Source organism: Leuresthes tenuis, unplaced genomic scaffold (assembly GCF_036924035.1).
Source record: "Leuresthes tenuis unplaced genomic scaffold, fLeuTen1.0.hap1 SCAF_12, whole genome shotgun sequence".
Lineage (NCBI taxonomy): Eukaryota > Metazoa > Chordata > Actinopteri > Atheriniformes > Atherinopsidae > Leuresthes > Leuresthes tenuis.
The window spans coordinates 7574734-7596008 of record NW_027325366.1 but is presented as its reverse complement, the minus strand read 5'-3'; the positions used below and the strand labels follow the sequence as shown (position 1 = coordinate 7596008).

Sequence of the window (21275 nt, the reverse complement as noted above, 5' to 3'; positions counted from 1 at the left end):
TTAAATTAAATTCAGTTTTATTTATATAGTGCCAAATTACAACAATTGTCATCTCAAGGCACTTAAATAATATAGTCCAATTCAAGCCAATTGAAATTCAATTCATTGTAGTCATAATCCAATTAAATCCAATTAATTGATTTCAAAATAATCCAATTAATTCATGTAGAGCCAATTAAAAAAACAACATTCTAGCTAAGGAAACCAACAGATTGCACCAGAACTTGTATTCAGTCCAATCTCCTGTCCTGAGCGTGCCTGTGGCAACTATGGAAAGGAACGACTCCCTTTTAACAGGAAGAAACCTCTGGCAGAACCAGACTCAGGAAGGGTGGCCATCTGCCTCGACCAGCTGGGGTTTGAGAAGACAGAAAAGAGGGGGAAAAACACCATAACACCATTCAAAGGATACCTGTTGGAACAGGGAAATACAAGTTAATAACCACAATAATGTCACATGTACATAATATCATTTGATATTAAACAGGGAAAAGAGAGCAAAGTGAGGAAAGGTTTGACAGATGAGGTCCCCCAGCAGTCTAAGCCTATAGCAGCTTAACTATGGGATGTTTCAGGATTACCTGAGCCATCCCTAACTATAAGCTTTATCAAAAAGGAAAGTTTTAAGCATAATCTTAAAAGTGGAAAGGGTGTCTGCTTCCCGGACATTTACTGGCAGCTTATTCCACAAGAGAGGGGCCTGATAACTGAAGGCTCTGCCTCCCATTCTACTTTTAGAAATTCTGGGAACAACAAGTAAACCTGCAGTTTGGGAGTGAAGTGCTCTGTTAGGAAAATATTTTACAATGAGATCTTTAAGATATGATGGAGCTCGGTCATTAAGAGCTTTCTATGTGAGGAGAAGAATCTTAAATTCTATTCTGAATTTAACAGGGAGCCATTCAAGAGAAACTAAAACTGGAGAAGCATGATGCCACCTGTTAGTTCTCATCAGAACTCTGGCTGCAGCATTTTGGATCAGCTGGAGGCTTTTCAGAGAATATGTGGGACAGCCCAATAATAAAGAATTACAGTAGTCAAATCTTAAAGTAACAAATGCATGGAGCAGTTTCTCTGCATCAACCTGAGACAGGATGTTCCTGATTTTGGCAATATTACGAAAGTGAAAGAAGGAGGTCCTAGAAACCAGTTTTATATGTGCGTCAAATGATAAATTCTGGTCAAAAATAACTCCAAGATTCCTCACTGTAGAACTAGAAGCCAAGGAAATGCCATCTAGAGTAACTATACAACTAGACAATTTCTCCCTGAAGCGCTCGGGTCCAAAGAGAACAACTTCAGTTTTGTCTGAATTTAGAAGCAGACAGTTCTGAGTCATCCAGGTCTTTATGTCTTTAAGACATGGTTGTAGTCTGACCAACCTATTGGTTTCATCTGGTTTCATAGATAAGTATCGCTGAGTATCATCAGCATAGCAATGGGAATTTATGCCATGCTGTCTAATAATGTTAACTAATGGAAGCATGTATAAAGTAAAAAGAATCGGTCCAAGCACAGAACCCTGAGTCTTAAGACAGAACTGAGAGGGAACACTTTGGTGTGAGAATGTATATTGATTTTATTTTTAAATATTTGGCTTAGTATGCCTTTCAAATATAAACTAAGAAGCTGTACTAAGAAATATTTATATTTTTCAGTGCTGTGTGAAACTCTTTTTTTTCCTCTAATTTTTACAATACATCTATTTCATGTAACTGTAAAAAAAGAAAGCCTGCTGGTCTTAAACATAACACTACTTACTGATGTGAAACAATCAATGCACATATCCTTCTAGACCATCAACCTCCTAAACCCCCCAAATCACATCCTTCCCCACTCTCTCACATGCTCCCGATTAGCACCCTCCACGCTTTGATTCCACTCTCCAAGCCAGACGGTCATGTTAGACACTAATACCCAAATATAACTCACGCTGTTCTGTAGTTATTCTCTGTGATGACCACTGTTAAAGAAATAACTAATTTCTTGGTTGATCATGTGTGCATGCTTATATCCATGCAAGCAACATAAAAAACAATGCAGTGAAATCATGTTTCCACAGCAATAATCATGAAGACAGGTCTGTTATCTAATATGCTTTTTTTTTTTTTAAATTTGCAGTAATGTTCAAGGTGACAGTCAGACAAGCATTTGCATCACCATTGAACCTGGTCTTCTTCTGAAAGGGGACATCCTGGTAAGAACTGCAAAGACATACCCCAGTTGCTCTTGTTACATGCTTGTGTTATAATTGGCTTTGTTCTTAGACATTATGTATTCATATTCTGTATTTTTCAAACAATCTATATTCCTATTTTGTACTTGTCCACTCTGCTCATACTACCCAATGTATGTTTCAATACTTTAAGATAGCATAACTGGACTAAATAACTGGGACAGATGAAGCTTCTTCTCTATCTTGTCAGATAGGTCTGTTACATTAGATATACGCCTAAAACAACACACACACACACATGTTGTTTATCACATCCCAACAACATGACGTGGACAGTGGTTGGCCTGTTTATATCACTAGTAACTGGCCAATTGTACTCGGTCGAGTGTAAGTCCAACCTTTGTGAGATAAATGTGAAGAAGATAAATATGAACATTTTCCGGATATCGGGGCTCGGGCTCACGGATTTCCTGCGAGAGCTCTGTCACACCGAGTCCAGCGCTGCCATACTTTACCTGTGACCAAAATAAATATGTTACCTGTGAACTCAAGATTTCTCGGGCTTGTTCTTTGGCTTCCAATGAAATAATCGGGCTAACACTTAAACTGTGTGAGCTCTGCATTTTGTGTTTTTCTCTTTTCACTGAATGAACTTGCAAGTGTGAAGCCAATAAACAGCTTTTATTGTTTAACTTGCCATAAAAAGTTACAGTCGGAAAAAAAGACAAATAAACAGGTACTACATGACTAGTACAGTGCACCAGTGCACCGCAGAGACAACAGTTGGAGAAACACACAGAGGATGCTCTCACTTTTTTCCAGTTGGACTTTAGGTGCATGTATTGTATATATGCACTGTAGCAGTTTATGGTTGCTACTCACAGAAGGAACAGGGCTGTAAAAACCTGAGGAAAGTCAGTTGGATTGGGCCCTATATCTCTGTTTATATCCATCATTAGCACACAGTGTTTCTGGAAACTGTGATGCAAAAGTGGCAGTATAATTCCTGTCCAACAGCAGTTGAGGACACACAACATATTAAAACTTGATCTGATTATTTAAAAGTAAATTATGTGCCAAATCCTTTCTGGGGGATGTTTCCATATTTGAGCTATTTATATAAAATGCTTCCATTTCAATTAGATTCGATTAAGTACCAACTGTGAGAACTTCCAGTTTGTATTTGGATGTAGATGGACTCCACTCATCATCAAAGTTTCCGCCGCCACTGTTATTTGGGCAGTGAATGATATCCATGAGATGTCCCCACAGCGTATAATTTCAGCTTGGGGAATTTTAGAAGGAGCACTTATGTGAGCTTAAGAACATTTTGTTTTTGGCCCTCAGAGCCAAGCTCATATCTCATTCTTTATTTAAGACAGTCTAATGGTTTCAGCAGAATGCATCATCTGATGTAGCAGTTGTTTGCTAATGCTTCTTATTATTAAGATACAGGAACACTGTAAACCGTGGCCAAATAGCCAAGTGGGAGAAATATTAGGCTGTGTCTTGCATTTCAGTTGTGGATTACATGACTTTTTTAACTTTTAAAATAGTTTTTACTATTTGGTGATTGGTTACATGCAAAAATAAGTTAATTACAGAGAAAAATGTGTATATAGATGGGAAGTTCTTTAGATCACAACTGGTGTCTTCCCTCTTTGGCCAATTAGTTGTTGATTCTAGGATTGGTTTCAAGTTTTCCATGGGCTTGGACTGGCTCTATATTGTCCTACTAAAGTTAATAAATCATACCAAGTAAGGAAGCTCAACAAAATAATTAATTGTTCTGAGAAAATGGTTTGACCTTTTTGATCAGAGTAAAGTTTGAAGATTAATACCACATTTATATTTGTATTGTTAACTTGAAGCCACAGCAGCTAGCTTACTTAGCAGAAAGAGTGGACTTACAGCTGTTTTGTGTATACAGCTAGTATACAGCCCCATAATTGAGTACTTTTTTAAAAAACCCTTTAGCATCAACTGCAGCTTGGATAATCTCTAGACTTATCTGGCACATCCTCCCAAGCTTTTGCAGAGTGTATGGTGAATGTCTGTAAACTGCTGTCTTCAGGTCTCCCCATGGATATTATGTGGTACTGTGCATAGTAACCCAAAAGACTTGTTCTGAAGCCACTGCAGTATTTTCTCAGCTGTATGCCCTTGTTCATTTTAATGCCTGAAGGTAAATCATTGCCCCAGTTTTAGATTGCTGCACTCTGGAAAAGATTAGTCTGCATTCACCCTTTTCTTTCATCCCTTGCACCCTTGCCTTGCCTTGTACCCCCAGAGCATGGGGCTGCTGCCACCATGGGTAGGGATGATATTTCTTGCTGAAGAGCAGTGCATTGTCTTGTAATGTTTTGAGTTCTGACCAAATGGCTATAAATTATGACTCATCTGGTGAGGCATCTTAAAGCAGGCTGCCTTTGGGCTTTTATTCAAACTTGTTCTGACTGGTAGCCCTACCAGTGGCCTGACTGATGGAGATGCACTCCAGAAATGGTCATCCTCTTAGCAGCCACTCTTCCCTACAATGAAGAGGACTTCCATTAGGCTACCTCTCTGACCAGGGAACTACGCTTTGCCTTGGTCAGTTTGAAAGGATGGCAAACTCAAGAAAAGATTATTGTGGTTTCAGATTTCAGTTACCAAAGGCACTTTTCTCCTGGAAACACTTGAAACATTAGCCATGATTTTATACCCCTTACCTTTGATCCTTGTTTCATCACAATCTCATTGGAAAGGCCTGCAGAGAGTTCCTTGTACTTCATATCATGCTTCATTTTGGGACATAGATTGAACTGTGAAACCTTGTACATATTTTCAAAATCAAATCTGCTCGATATCAGTGGTGTCTTTGATAGGCATGATTACTTCTTGTAATGACTGCTCTGGATGTCAAAAATAACAATAAAAAGCTTGAAATTTTTTTTCTATTATTATTCACAGCCTCAGTTAGTGGGGAACTAGTTGTTGTTTGGTTTTGATAAAGTTTTTCCAGCATTTGTAAATGGGAGATGAAACCAACACAAGGGGGTCTTTGCTGCCCATCAGAAGAGTATGAGGGATGGAGCAGACTTTCCTGTCCTGTGTGTGATTTTAGTATCACTCTTAACGCTGTTTTGTTAGGAGACAACACTTTAAAACTTTAGCCACATTTTACCAGGGACATATATCTATTTTCTATACCGAGTTGGCACTGCTTGATAAATCTCATCTCATGTCATTTACCCAACAGCTCAAATGTTACCACAAACGCTACCGCAGTCCATGCAGAGATGTAATATTCCGGGTGCAGTTTCACACCTGCGCGGTTCATGATCTGGGGATTGTTTTTGGGAAAGATGAGCTTGATGAGACATTCAAAGGTAAGAAATTTAGGGTAAAACCGCTTCAATTTAATTTACATTATGTACAAAAACAGTCAGCCTTTTTAGGTGCTAGTTAATGAGTTAAAACTACACTTAAACAGTCATTCAGTGGATGTATCCCATTTAAATATTTGTTACATGTAATTGCAGCTAACGACCCAGGAACTTATTATCACTGTCTTGTAAAGAGAAAACTCAGTTTTTCTTCCTTTCCTTTATGCAGATGACAGGTTTCCAGAATATGGAAAAGTTGAGTTTATTTTCTCTTTTGGACCAGAGAAAATTCATGGTAAGTATCAATATGTTGAGTGTTATAACTATACTGAGCATTAGTCACACAGTTAACATCCATGCCTAATTTAGGCCACTTTTGGTTTTGAATTAGTGAAAGAAAGAAATCCCGATTTCTTTTTTAAGGCATTTCTGTTTTAACTTGAACATTGTGAAGTTTTTGATTTATAGACATTCACGTTTTCTGCTCTGTCTTTTTGTACTTCTGGTCAAGGTATGGACCACCTGGAGAATGGACCGAGCGTTTCAGTCGACTACAACACACAAGATTCCCTGATTCGCTGGGACTCCTATGAAAACTTCAATAAAAGCTGCGAAGATACCGCAGATGGTGAGAACAATGGCTTTATAGATAATACTTTAGGTAGAGCTGTGCAGGCATGCATACAACAGCCAACTGAATTAAAACTTAAAAAAATGTGCTCTTCCAGCAGGATTGGATGCTATTTTAGACAGATTAATTTGCAAATTCCTCCTGCATCCCAGGTGTGCTGGATCTTTATTGCTAGGCCTTAGATATCTCTCATTTTGGGTTCATACTGTCGAGGTCAACATGTTGCGCAAACTACATGTGACTGTGGACATGCATTTTAATGTGTCTGAGGGGCTATTTGGACCTGGTTGTAATCTGTGTCTCACTCTGTTTCACCGTAGCACAAACAGCATGTACACATACCAACCTCTAAAACAAGGTTTCTCTTGTTTTTCTGCATGATAGAGTTTCAGATCCTGTCCTAATTGAGTTTAAAGACCCTTTTTTCACAATTTCAACTCTTTAAAACTATCACATGATGGGGTAAAATTGAAGTCTTATTTAACTTCACACGGCAGTTGTGAGGTTTAATGAAGCTTCCACTTGTGTATAGATGGAAATGCTAATATATTTTGATTATACTGTGATGTTTGCTACTTTATGCATGCTTCAGATTAAACTTTCTATAGACTTTTCAATAGACTTTTATTTATAGCCTCAAAATGACCCTAAATCTGCCATTGCTTTGTTTTCACACTACTCTAAATGTGAATGGTATTTTAAAAGGGAGGAGAGGCAGTGGTACAGCTGAATTCATTTGTGGTGAAGTTATCACAGCAGAGAAGCCAAAAACCCCATGAGACTTGACTCTTGCTTTCCAGCGCACAGTGCGAGACATTCTTGGGTTCAGCCACAGGCATATTCGGAGGCTTCTTTTTGAGGGAGCAGTGGTCACTCTATGACCAAAGTGCTGCTTTCTACACCACCCAAAAAAGGAAGCAATACTACGCCCTCAGCAGCAACAGGGAGCTATTTAATTTGCCTACAAACTTCTGCTCTTGTTAGGGGGTCAGATTGTTTTTTTTCCCTTGTCATTGGGATCAGCTTGCTTTTGTCTGGTACATAAAAGACTACCACCTTTTGTTAATGTTTTTGTTACATAAACATTAACATATGATATTGTTATATTGTTACATTACATAATGATAACAAGGTAAAAGGCATACAAGATTTCAATTTCAAGTATAAACTGTAATTTTATCAGAAAATCATCATGTTCTGAAGCTAAATGATAAGATTTTAGCAAGTTACAGCATTTAAAAGAGTATTTAGTGTTATTGAAATAGTGATGGGTGTCTGTGATTTAAGGGACAATTTCTTAAAATAAAGCACAAGCCTTTTCAAACATGGATGCTTGCTGACTTTTTGATGTCCCTGACTCCCCCCTGTATGTTTTTATTAGGCTCCCAGATAGTCAAAGGTCAGAGGTTACTTGGCTTCCCTCTATCACTGCCCATAAAGTGTCTACCCCTCACTTGGAGGCCGCTTGAAATAGGCCCTGCTAAAATAGAACAGGTGTAAGTCTCCTCTCATTCTGTTTCAGTGAAGGTGAACACGCATGAGTGTGTACATGTTTGTAAGAGTGTGTGTATAAGTGATCAAAGTGCAGTCTGATCCAAGTTGCCTGCCTTATCTTGCTGTCCATTTTCTGATGATGATACTGGGGTCAAATCTGAATTAGACTTAAGAGATCACACACATGCACACGCACACGCACACACACACACACACACACCCACCCACACACAGACAAAACACTGTAAACATCACACCCACAATCAGAGTCGTTTTTTACTTTCTCGAGGTTTGGAGTGGTTGATATGCCTTCAGACGTGTTGCTTAATAGCCTTTTGTGCTGCGACCAGAGTGATACCCACTGTTTATTTGATGCCCTCAGCATGAAATTACTTTAATAAAAACATTTTAAGTCCCGCTCCAGCAGTTGTTATTCCCCTAGAAAGTTTTCTAATTGTACATTTTGAGGTTCTTCACATTTAGAAATATCCTGTCACGGCTTTGAAAAGGCATCCTACATCCATTTTCTATACCTGCTAAATCCAGTTCAGGGCCCCGGGGGGAGGGCTATCCCTGTTGTCATTGGACGAGAGGCAGGGTACACTCTGGACAGGTTGCCAGTCCATCACAGGGCCATACAGAGACAAATCAGACACACAACCACACTCACTCCTAGGGAGAACATTAGCTAACAGTTTTTTTCTCATTTAGTAAATGGACGTCTATGAAAATGCTAATATGGTCCTGTCCATTTCTCCACCCACCAACAGAGGCTTGTAACTGGTAGCCTGCTTGCTTCAACCAACCCAATCCCAGTGGTTGACAGTAAAGCCTAGTTTATGCTTCTCCGTAACATTGATGGTGTCGACGTGATGCCATCATTCGAAATTCTGCATCGAGGGAACGTGTTGCTCTGCAAATTACCATGCCGCTAGCAGGGTGTGGCTGTGTGTTTGTGTGGTTTCAGGGCCAAATTCTTGCTTTTTCTTCCGGTCACAGTTAACAACCATAAACAATGGCAACCCGAGGTGGAGCAGCTGTATTTGTAGTTGGAGCTCATCAACGCTTATATTGCTTCTAAATGCTTATATTGCATATGTTGACGTTTGCGGAGGTGGTCTGTACAACTAATAAGCCAGTCTAGGCTGAACAGGTGAATTTACAACACTGGTTCACCCACTGAGGGACCTTGATGAACAAATGCACTTCCGATACTTTCGAATGTCAACGGGCGGATTTGACAAGCTTCTTCACCGTATACAGCCATTAAGACCAGAAAAAGCAACTGCCGGAAAACAGCCCTTGCGGTCCGCGTGAACTCAACGCATAGTTAGGATTTTTTGGAGGTGCACGTCAGGCTACGGCAGGGTCCACGCCGTTGACTTGACTTTAGAGCCCTGTCATTACCTTGTTTGAGTGACGCATGCAAGCACATTAACTAGGGTAAGTATAACTTCGACATAATAAACTCTATTTAAAAAAAAAAAAAGTTATTTCACCGTCAATGTAAAATACAAAGCTGGAGTATTTTTCCATAAATACTCCAGCTCCAGTGAGTATTTTTCTCACCTTGGTTGTCTCCCATTTCCAAATGACTTTTAAGTTAGCAGACGTTGTAGTATTACAAGGCATGTACAATTTCTATATCTTTGCAGGGTAAGCAACAGGGGAGGACTAGTTTGCTATGGCTCCTGCACAACTCCCATTCTGATCATGTGCTTCTCACATCGGGCACCCTGTGGTGCCCATGCTGTGCAGCCGCTAGCCCCACGGGTAACCCTAGGCTAACCTTTCCTCATGGTTTAAGCTAGCTTTTGGGGGAATCAGTTCACAATGCATGCAAATTAGCTGGTTAGCCCCACACCTCAAGTTGAGTGGTGACAGTCTGGTGACAGTCATAGACACCTCAATGACTGGTTCCTCTAATGTCTAAGGGTGGTAGGTGGTGTTCTGACGATTTAAAGCAGCCTTAAATAACACATGAAAAACACATTATCAAAAACATAATATGTAGCTGAACAGGACTTAAAATAAATTCCAGAAACAGGAGAGAAAAAGTTTCCCGTGCACTGAAGGATTTCTCCTGCCATTTGGCTTGGCACTTGGCACTGAAAAAGGAAATAGTTCCTCTGACAGAGTGTTTTTTAGAGCTGAGAGAGAAAATGAGTAACTTCAGAAGTGTCAGAGACAAAAAGTGTTGTTGTTGATGGGTTTGCAGTTAGTCGGGATCGTTTAGTTTTCTGAGGAAAGCACAAGGCTTGAATCAGTTCTTTGCTTATCAAGGGAACTGCAAACAGCTTAATTATAGGGCAACTGTTTTGCTGGGATCAACACTGGGTAAGTGGCATCTATGTGGCTGTTAGTTCCCAAAGATTGATGTTGACTTTTGCTGTGTTTATTCCATTAGAAAAAAAATGCTTCAGCTGTTGTCAGTCTGTTTAAACACAGGGATTTTTGTCATGCTTGCACTTTGCAGCAATCTCCAAAACATCCCAACACGTATGCCGACTGCTTGGGCGGAAGCCACAATAACTTTTACTCACACTTTTCAGAGAAAAGAAAGTTAACACCTTTGATATTTTGCTCAGATTACTGATTGGTAATGTTCAATCCATTTTAACCTTCTGCTTCTCACACAGTTTCCTGCTGCACTTCCCTCCACAGCGAACCTCATACTGTATATTTCTGATGTCATTATGTGAACCAGAATCCGGTTTATTCAATAAGGCCATAAAGCAAAAGTGTAGATTTACACGTCTCTGCTTAATGTGACTCCCCCCATAACTCGGTCTCAAATAAGTGACAAGTAGAACATGAATAGATGGATCACTTTTTCAAGGGACCAATGCTAGCCTTGGCTCAGCATTAACAGTGAAAAGTGAATCTTATTTTTGCAAGTGGATAGTCACTTGAGGTGTGACAGGCCATTGTGTTTTTGTTTACTATTCAGTCCTTGTGATTAACTCAGCAGCCCAATCCCAAATGCACTTCTGTTGAACTTTGATAGTGAGGAGACAGATGAGCATTGAGAAAAAAGACAAACATAGAGAGGCATTTAAAGAGGCAAAGCTGTCTGAGACCAAAAAGAAAAATGTCACTAGAGATCAAACTGAGAATGTAAGGTTTTTGCATTCAACCCCTAAAACTTGTCTTGCTAAATGCATTATTCTAAAGTCTTTATTATTAAATCAAACAAAGCAGAAAGGATTTCACGGTTGAAAAACTTCTAAACAAGACTTATATATGATTTAGTCTAAGCTTTTCAGTTTTTCTTTCTTCCTGCTCTCTGTGTCCTCCAAGGAGTTGCAGGAGTTAAAGGCACACTCCTCTGCTTCTCTGTGAAGCTCTTTTGTGCACACATTCACAAGAGGAGTGACAGAGAATGTCAGTGTGGGTCTGTGCACGCTGCTGCTCAGCACAGACAGAAACTTTCAGGGTGTTACATGCTGAACTCTTGTCCAGCGTTTCCTCGGTTTCCGTTCGGCACAGTCCAGTGGATGCCTTCGTTCCAGCTTTGATTGCTGTTGGAGAGCTCCACCGTGAATGCACACCCAGTTTGTTTTTTATGTAAAGTGGGAGAGAAAAGCTGTCAGAAACGTACCAGCTGACGTTTGTCACACCATGTGAGTAGCATGCTCAGCCATGAAGATGTGCATATTTACAGTTAAGCAGACACTTAATTTATTTTGCTTGTGGAAATGTACTTAATTACTTATTGACATGAAGTTGTCTATTATCCACAAACTTGACCGCATTGTGTTTGACCGCATTATTTGTTAATATCTCTCACTGCTTCAACCAAGCTCACAGGGAAAGTGATTTTTTGAGGTTTAATCTTTTACAAATGTTTTCATCCACTGCTGATTGATGGTTGTCTGCTTTTTGCTGACTTTTAGGATGATTCAGGTTTGTTACAACTTGTTGCCATTTATGCAGTTTGGTCACTATTCATGTTGGAAATAGCATCATTGTGTTTAACGAGGTAATTGATGTGATCTTGGAAAGTGATGACATTGATAAAGTTTAGAGTTCAGACTGTCAAGCAGGATCAAAACAGGTTAGAGAGACAACACAGTTTAATTAAACTGTTTTAAACATCCATCAGATTTTAGAAATGTTGATGTTGTTGGTTTCATTGTAACAATGTTTTCAGATCTTAACAATTATTTTATTATGGGGGAAAAAAAAACTCTATATGAAGGGCCTTGATGTGTGTTTTGAGCTTAAAAGACCTTATGCACTGTAGCAAGTCCAGAAACAAAATCCGTCCTTGAGTTCACTCTTCAAGTGTTACTGTGTTATCCAAGGTTGTAAGGTGACCATTCCTACCCAAATAGTCAGCCTGGCATGGACAATTTGTCGCTGAATTTTGTAGCAAAACAGTTGGGTTTGAAACACAGCTGAATTTATCATTCTGAGCCACATAGAGGAGTGGGCTGGGTTAAGGGAGTTGCATAATCCTGGTGAAGACAGAATAACATTGCTGTTGAAACTATGTTTGGGTCTGGGCTGACTGAGATTTGGATGTGTTGAGCAGGTGAACACAAAATTACCACAGCTGCTCTCTCCTCAGAAAACATTATTCTGAAAGTAATATTAAGATTTGCTGGCCATTAACTTTGATTAAAAAGTCAATTTATTGATGCTTGACTTGTTATACTAGTCTGATATTTAGAATTGATCTGACTTTTCTGGATATTTCCCAACAACAACTGGAGAAACACCCTTCAACATTTTAATTGCCTTTTTGAATATCAGCTATCCCAAACATTCTTGCACTCTGCACTCCTCAGCTCCTCTGAAAACCACCCCCCCTCATATAAAAAGCCTACTTCTTTCATAAAAATGCACTCTTACTGAAATGCATGCAGTGTCTAGCTGTGGTGTTTCTCCAAGAGGATGCAGAGGTGAAATGTCTAGCCCTTTGTGTTGGCAACAGGCTTCAGTGCCATCAATCCGTCAGTCTGGTCCAAGGCTTTGGGCAGATTAGGCTGCTTTGACTCCAAACTTTGCACAGCTCAGATTGCATAACAGCTAAGATAGAAATAAAGGCCTTCCAGTTAAGACTGCATTGGACACAAAGAGAGAACAAGTGCCCTGTGTTGTGGGGTGTCCCTTTTTGGATCAGACTTGTAGGGGCACAGGGACAGGGGAGAGGGGCTCTCTCTCTCTGTACCTTACATCTTTGATAATAAATTCTTCAGAGGCATTCTGGAATGTTTTGTCTGTACTAAATTTCTAAATGGAATGTCAAGAAAATGTGTGCAGTAGTATATATTTTTCCTCTATAGTGTGAGTAATATTGTAGTGATTTCACAGTGCTGGTTATCTGCTGTCCATGATATGAGGGAATGAATGAGTGCTCTGTTACCTCCATATGGATACAGCTTTACTCCAGCTGTCGGCCAGCTCCCCCCTCCCTTTCTCTCTCTGTACTTCTTTTTCCAGAACCATCTTTATACAGCTGATCTAGCTAAAAGAGCCAGGATTAAATTAATCATGACCACTGTCTGCAAGACTTTCTCACAAAAGCTCATCTTTGTCCGTCTTTTATCAAGAATAGAGGTGATTGCACTACAGAAGGACATTAGGAAGCCCCTTTATCTTGGTCAACAACCTTTCCAAATACTAGTTCAGTTTGCAAGCCTTGGTCTAATGGTCAGACAGTTTCCCTGTCAAATATTTGCTCACACCATTCTAACTAGTGTTGATTGCCTGTTGCTAATTAAGATAATTTTGTTTTAAATTGATCTTTCCAAGACTTTGATGACAACTCAAAATTGGGGCGAGAAAAAGAGCAGACTGACACTAAGAGTTTGACTATATGTATTACGTGCCACTGTCTTATTTATTATGTCACTGGCTCGGGTCATCTGCCTATGTGGGTCACTTAGCTTACTGAATAGAGCCTGTCTGAGCTCACAGATGAAAAGACTTGAGAGATCAACTTTAAAACAAGACAGAGACTTAAGTCTTTGCTTGAACTCATTATGGTTCCACTGGGAAATTGGCTTCTCCTCTCTTATTATTATCCTATTTCTAAGGAGAATTCTTTTCATCCACTAACATTTCTTGGTCTTTGTCATAACAATGTACTCTTCACTTCACAAACTCAAAAAAGCTTTGTTATACTGGTCAGTACATTGTACATTCCCATAATTATACTAAGAAAAGGTTACACAGCTCCTGACTCTTACTACTACTGATTCTTGCCGTGTATGCAACATAATCATTGCCCGTTTCGGAAAACTGGTGTCTCCGATAAGAAAGATCCCCGCTGGTTGCAAGTCACCTCTGCTCAAACACCTTGTGTCTTTAAGTCTACATGGTTTTAAATCATGGTCAAAATGAGCTAGACCTAACGATTAGATTTAATGATGATGGTTTTGACTATGTGGCCTTTGTAACCTCGAATGTAGCACTGAAATATTTTGGCTGCGGCAGAGTCGGGCATTTGGTGCGCGACTGCCCTGGTGAGCAGGCAGCGGCCGCCGGTGATGAACCGAGCACAGAGCAGGGGGGAGCGGCTGCGACAGAGTCTGCAGGATGCGTAACTGACCCCCCAGCGTCTACTGATGCAGCCGGTCCCTCTAAGACTGGTTCCCCTGAAAATGTTTCTCATGGTGATCTTGTATTCTCTGTGAGAGACCCCTCGGCTGCTGTAACTATAGCAACATCTGCGGAGCAGGGACCGGGTGGGTCTGCTGGAACTGAAGCTGTCAAAGACAGTGTCATTCATAAGTGGGCTGCCCTGGCAAACAGGATGGTGCTTGGACCTGCGATAGTCGACTGTAAAGTTGCAAAATATATTTCACCTGAACCCAACGCTGGTCACCCCCCTGAGCCTGTTAAGCAGATAGAGCAGGTAGATGATCTGATGGCAGATATAGTGTCTGATATGGAGGCAGACGCACAGTTTAAGGTACCAGACAGAAAGAGAAAGCCACAGAGAACTCTAAAAAATGCCAGCAAAATGACGAGGGGGGAGGATAGTGTTGACCCCTCTGACACTGGGGAGTCTAGCTGGTCGGAGTGTTCACAGACTGATGCATCAAACACCGTTTATACGTCTGAAGACATATTGAGTTTCCTTAGAACCCATAAAGGGGAAAGAGGTGTTGACTTTGAAAAGAAATTCCCTGATCTCCCACAGTTTGTTAATGATGCGACTTTATGGATGAGGGAGGGTGTCATTCCCAAGCCAGAATTTTATCGACTTCGAGCAAAGGTTAGCCAGATTCGAAAACAACTGCATGGTAAAGATGCTTCTAAGTGACATTTCGGTTTATCGGTTGACCGTGGTTCATAACATCTCCACTAGGCTTGTTTCAACATTGTGAGGAACTTCACTATTGGAACTATTAACTTAAATGGTGCAAGGGACATTAAAAAGAGAATGATGCTTTATGAGTTTCTGAAATTGAGGCGTATCGATGTATGTTTTGTGCAGGAAACACATTGTGATGGGGTCAATGAGGTTGACTGGAGAAGGGAATGGGAGGGTTTGTCTGTGCGAAGTCACAAGTCCTCCGTGAGTGGGGGCGTGGCTGTGCTTTTTTCTAAGACCTCTGTGCCGCTTCACTATGAGATAGATGAGATTGTTAAGGGACGATGTTTAAAGGTTGTGGCCAAATTTGATGGTGCGACCATGATTTTCTTAAATATATACGCACCTACGTTAGGTCCAGAGAGAGTTCTGTTTTTGAATGTAGTTAATAAATTTTTGAAAGATGCATGTACAGATGACTTGTTATTTTTGGGTGGTGATTTTAACTGCACTGAGAACGACACTTTGGATAGAAACCACTCGGAGCCCAACTCTGCTTCTCAAAGGGCTCTTATACAACTGACTGAAGCCAATGACCTTTGTGATGTTTGGAGAAGTTTCCACCAGAACACTAGACAGTACACTTGGGCGCATAGTAAAGACAACCTTGTATCTCTTGCAAGATTGGATAGACTATATGTTTTTAACCATCATTTAAGCTCTATGAAATTGTGCAAAATATCCCCTGTTGGCTTCTCTGATCATAGTGCAGTAATTTGTAGTGTAATTATGGAGCCGATTAAGCCTAAAAGTGCCTACTGGCATTTTAACGTGTCTTTGTTAGATGATAAGCACTTTCTGGACATTTTTGCCTTTTTTTGGGAAACTTTTAGGAAGGAAAGAGGAACGTATTCCTCCCCGCAGCAGTGGTGGGATTGTGGAAAAGTACAAATTAAGCAGCTTTGCCAACAGTATACACTGAATGTAACAAAAGAAATGGCTCAAGCGATGACAGCCCTGGAGAACGAAATCCTATCTGCAAGGGCTGGTAGCTGCCACTGAATATGAAGAACATTCTACAGTACTTAAGCATAAACAGAACATGTTGTCTGATTTGTTAGGTACAAGAGCCCAGGGAGCCCTGGTGCGTTCTAGGTTTCAATGCGTCACCCAGATGGATGCACCCTCCAAGTTCTTCTTTAATCTGGAGAGGAAGAATGGGCAGGGTAGACTTATCCGCTGCCTGCTCTCAGACACTGGGCATGAGCTCACTGATCTTACTGATATTTGTAAGCACGCTTTAGGTTTTTATGCTGGTCTGTATAAATGCGAGCTTGCTAATGCAGCAGATATAGCCAGTGATTTTTATGATGGGTTACCCAAAATAAAAAAATCCGCCACCACTGCTTTGGATGAACCTCTGTCCCTTCATGAACTCCACTCTGCACTTATGAGTATGGACAACGGTAAAGCGCCAGGAATTGATGGTTTATCAGTAGAGTTTTATAAATGTTTTTGGCCAGTGATTGGGCAGGACTTGTTGGGTGTCCTGCTTGATAGTTTTAAGAAAGGCCTACTACCACAAAGTTGCAGAAGAGCTGCTATCACCTTACTATCCAAGAAAGGTGACTTACGAAATATAGCAAACTGGCGTCCGGTTTCTCTCCTGTGTGTAGATTTTAAAATAGCTTCCAAGGCCTTGGCCACAAGAATGCGTGGGGTAATTGAACAAGTTGTACACATCGATCAGACTTACTGTATACCACAGAGGTCAATTTTTGATAATATTGCTCTGGTTCGCGATCTTCTGGATCTCTCTCACAAAAAGGGCATTAAAGCTGGCTTGATTTCATTGGACCAACAAAAAGCTTTTGACAGGGTCGAACATGTGTATCTTTGGCAAACGTTAGATGCTTTTGGCTTTAGCCCTGGTTTTAGTGCCATGATAAAAACAATGCCCAGGGACATTGAGAGTGTGCTTAAGGTGGTTTGAGCGCTCCTTTTAAAGTCTGTAGGGGTGTTAGGCAGGGTTGTGCTATGTCAGGGATGCTTTATTCCTTGGCTATAGAACCATTGCTTCACAAACTGCGATCTGAATTGAATGGTCTGACATTTCCTGACTGTAACAGCTGCTTTTATTTGTCTGCTTATGCTGATGATGTAACAGTTTTTGTCACCTGTGCTGATGATGTGCGCAAACTTGAATGTATTGTGGAAGTTTTTAACAGCTTATCTTCTGCAACAGTTAACTGGGGGAAGAGTGAAGCGTTATTGATGGGAAACTGGAACGGGCAGCCCCCCAGCTTGCCTGGTGAGCTGATCTGGAAAAGGGATGGTTTTAAGTACCTTGGGGTTTTTTTGGGTCATGACGCTTTTCCTCAGAAGAACTGGGAGGGCACTGTGGATCGGGTCAAGGGTCGTCTGGAAAGGTGGAAATGGATTCTTCCCCGTTTGTCCTATAGGGGGCGAACCTTGGTGATCAACAACTTGGTCGCTTCTTCGCTGTGGCACAAGTTAGCCTGTGATGAACCGCCTGCTGGACTCTTGGCCCAAATCCAAAGACTCATGGTTGACTTTTTCTGGGACAAGCTACATTGGGTCCCTCAGAGTGTGCTCTTCCTGCCCAAGGATGAGGGCGGGCAGGGCCTCGTCAACTTGATAAGCAGGAAGGCCACCTTCCGCCTACAGTTCATCCAGAAGCTTTTGCTGGGGCCAGAAAGCATGGTTTGCCGCCCCCTCTCGCTGGCTATTCTGCGGTAGGTGGACACGCTGAGGATGGATTGTGCCTTGTTCCTGGTGGATCCTAAGAGACTTGCTTTAAGTGGACTGTCACCCTTCTACCATAGTTGCTTCAAGGTCTGGGGCCTGATCAAGCACCGCTGGCTGAATCCAGTGGTTTCTCTACATTGGTTGTTTGAAGAACCGGTCATCTTGGGGGTTCGTTTTGATTTGTGTGGGGATGACACCCCAGGACTGAAGAATATATTGTGTGCGTGTAACTGCTTTCAATTGCGACATGTCTTTGAAAAAGCTGGGAACAGTTTACAGGATGCAGAGGCTTTTGCCTCTTCTTTGGGACTGAGGTCTGTGAGGTATGCTCATAGGCTTTTAGACAAAATGGCTGCACTTTTGAATGGTGGGGAGAGGGCCCTCTTAGAGGGGTACTGTTCAGGTATCCTTCAGCCAAATGATGAAGATCCTTTTCCTGACATTGTTTTTAGTTCTGGTTTCCGTGAGTCCAGCTACACTAGTCCACTGCTGGACCTAGGGATCCGTGGCAACCTTAACCTGCGTTCAGCTGATGGGAAAGCAATGTACAGAATGATGGTGAAGATTCTGAATGTGAAACAACTAAAAGATAGACCTGATACGGTGTGGAGAGAGAAATTGCAAATTGATGGAAAGAGTAAGCCAGCCTGGAGGGTTCTATACAAACTACCATTGACAAAACTGACAGGAGATCTTCAGTGGAGGATCTTGCATGGGGCCATAGCTGTTAATGCACTTACTGCTGCGATCAATCCAGGAGCAAGTGATAAATGTCCATTTTGTGACGAGAGGGAAACAGTGTTTCATGGTTTTATGGGGTGTGACAGGCTTCTTCCTATGTTTATTTTTTTGAATGGGTTACTTCGCCCATTGGGGGTGATGTGTTCAAGGCAAAGGTTTATTCTTGGGTTCCCTTACTGTCAAAAACGTAACACAAAGTGTTGCCTGATTAACTTTATTGTTGGGCAGGCAAAGCTTGCTATTTATTTAAGTCGCAAGAATAAAGTTAACCAGACACCAGGTTATGAGGCTGTGGCGATCCTTAAGAATCTCCTTATGTCGAGGGTTTCACTGGAATTTTGTTTCTACAAGACAATGGGTTCTTTGGATGTCTTTACTGATCGTTGGTGCTGTGAAGATGCTATTTGTTCAGTGTTTGGGAATGATTTAGTTTTTAACTTTTGATTTTAATTTATTTGTTTGTTTCTTTGGGTTTTGGCTTTTTTGATTTGACGTTTTCCTAAGTGTCTTGTACTGGTATTTGACTCTGTTCACCAATAAATGTTATTGTAAAAACTAAAAAAACTATCTATCTATCTATCTATCTATCTATCTATCTATCTATCTATCTATCTATCTATCTATCTATCTATCTATCTATCTATCTATCTATCTATCTATCTATCTATCTATCTATCTATATAGATATAGATATAGATATAGATATAGATATAGATATAGATATCGATATCGATATCGATATAGATATATGTAGCAAGGAGTGAGCGTTAGCGTGTGTGGTTGTTTGTCTCGTTTGTCTCTGTGTGGCACTGTGATGGACTGACGACCTGTCCAGGCTGTACCCCGCCTCTCTCCCAATGACCGCTGGGATAGACTTCAGCCCCCCCGCGACCCGACCGACAGATTAAAGCGGGTATAGAAAACGGATGGATAAATTATATATATATATAGATAGATGAGGGGTGTTATTCGATGCTGTTTTAAATGCAATTTGTTGTTGTTTGTTCTGTTTTTTGGTATACAGATAATGCTACAGCCAGGGCAGTGTTGACATACTCGATGGTAATCAATATGATTTTCCTGCCTCTTTTAGACCACCCTCCATTACCTCGTCTTTTGAGTTGGCACTCACATACAGGAAACTCTCATGTATATTTTATGAGTGGCAGGGAAAGTGCTCATTAAGCTGGGACGAGTTCTTGTACTTGCATTTTTGGGTCCATGGTGCTGGCTCAGCTTCACTTATACATACATTAATATACTTTCATACGCTGTGACCGATGAAGACACAGACTGACAAATACTAAATTGTTTCATCTGTCCAGTCAACTTCATTAATGCTCTGCTGACTCTTTTCGATTAGTCTTCACATGTCAAATTGATCCAGGTCAGCACATGTAATAGCCTCTTTTGTAATCATTGATGAAACCACAGTATAACTTTAATAGGTATCCTTGAGCCCTGACTTACAGTAAAGGCATGCTCTGTCGCCAAATCAATAGTTCAGCCATTAACTTTCACTAAATAAGGCACTGGTCTACACTTCCATATTATTGCACCACAGCTATTCACTGTTTATTCTCTCGAGTGTTTTAAATGTACAGAACTATTTTCGTCCTGCTCCTAGTGTTTGTAGCATTGAGGCCTTAGGGGATATTCTCAGAAAGGGTTCCGTCATTGCTTTTTATTAATGCCACACTTGTGGCCGAAGAAGTGGTACACCACCACACACATAAATACAGACACAAACAAGACCAGTAGGTATTTATGTTTGTCTATGTATGCAAGAGGGGAAACATGCTATTTCCGCTGTATTGGGGGATCTATTACTGGATGAGTCAGAGCTCAAAGTTCAGAGATTAAGAGGTCACACAGTTGCACCATCTGGCTTGCAGAACCTCAAAATATCTGACAGCACCTTCTTTCTCTAACTTTTTCTGTAGAGCTATATTTATCGACATTGTTGTGCATCTGCAATACATTGATTTGTGACAGTCTTGCAGTTCGAACACCTCAGGTGATATCTCCCAATCACAATGTTCTTGTTTTGTGTTAATATTCTGTTTATCTGTCTGCTGCCCCCCCCCCCCTTTCTAACACGGAAGATGTAGCAACAAAACCAATCTCAGACTCGTCAGACACGGTTAATTATCTTTCTCTTTCCTGCTTGAATTTACCAAAAAGGAGAAAAGGAAAAGTCTCAATGTGCTTTGGACCATGGAGAAATGATCTACCTCCTAGGAGTGTAAAAAAAAACACTTAAACACAGACACACACGATGTAGAACTTCACACATACACATGCCTTATCACATTGAAGGAACCTGTCAAAGGTTATTTGTAGAAACTTATGTGGTTTTCGTTTCAACCAAATGAAAAAAAACAGCAGCAGACGTAGCACCACACACAGAAGCAGCCTCGACACAAATAGGCAGCCAGGCCTAAAAACAAGAGTGTAAAGTGACAGATTAGATTTCATGTAGTGTAAGGGACAATCAGTCTAAAGTGAAGACGTGAGCTAGATTAAGATGGGTGACTAAACCAGACTTTTTTCATTTTTGAGAAGATTTGAGTTAATTTGAATGTCACTGCAGGGTTTGCAGTCTTTATAATCATCATCATCATCATCATCATCATTTTGACAGTAAGAATAGAGTGAGAGGCCAGGGAAAATATGTGAGGCAAGAAAGATAAATGAAACACAGCTCTAGAATAAAAAAAATTCTTTGTGTTATTGTGTTTGTCAGCTGAGAGAAAACTTTATCCCATTTGTCATTATGCAGTCCACACCCACAAACATGCTTTGAATGTGCTTAAAATGAGGTTATGA

The 21275-nt window shown here is 40.7% G+C and overlaps 1 protein-coding gene across 8 annotated transcripts in view; it reads left to right on the top strand.

The window, feature by feature from the left end:
* The window catches only part of tns1b (tensin 1b), a 186150-nt gene that overhangs the window by 137184 nt on the left and 27691 nt on the right, over nt 1–21275 (top strand). For all 8 annotated transcript variants that reach the window (XM_072397924.1, XM_072397920.1, XM_072397917.1 and 5 more), the window contains 4 exons: nt 2122–2197; nt 5418–5547; nt 5774–5839; nt 6056–6172. In XM_072397924.1, the coding sequence (XP_072254025.1) occupies nt 2122–2197; nt 5418–5547; nt 5774–5839; nt 6056–6172 (389 nt within the window). The remainder of the gene's footprint in view (nt 1–2121; nt 2198–5417; nt 5548–5773; nt 5840–6055; nt 6173–21275) is intronic.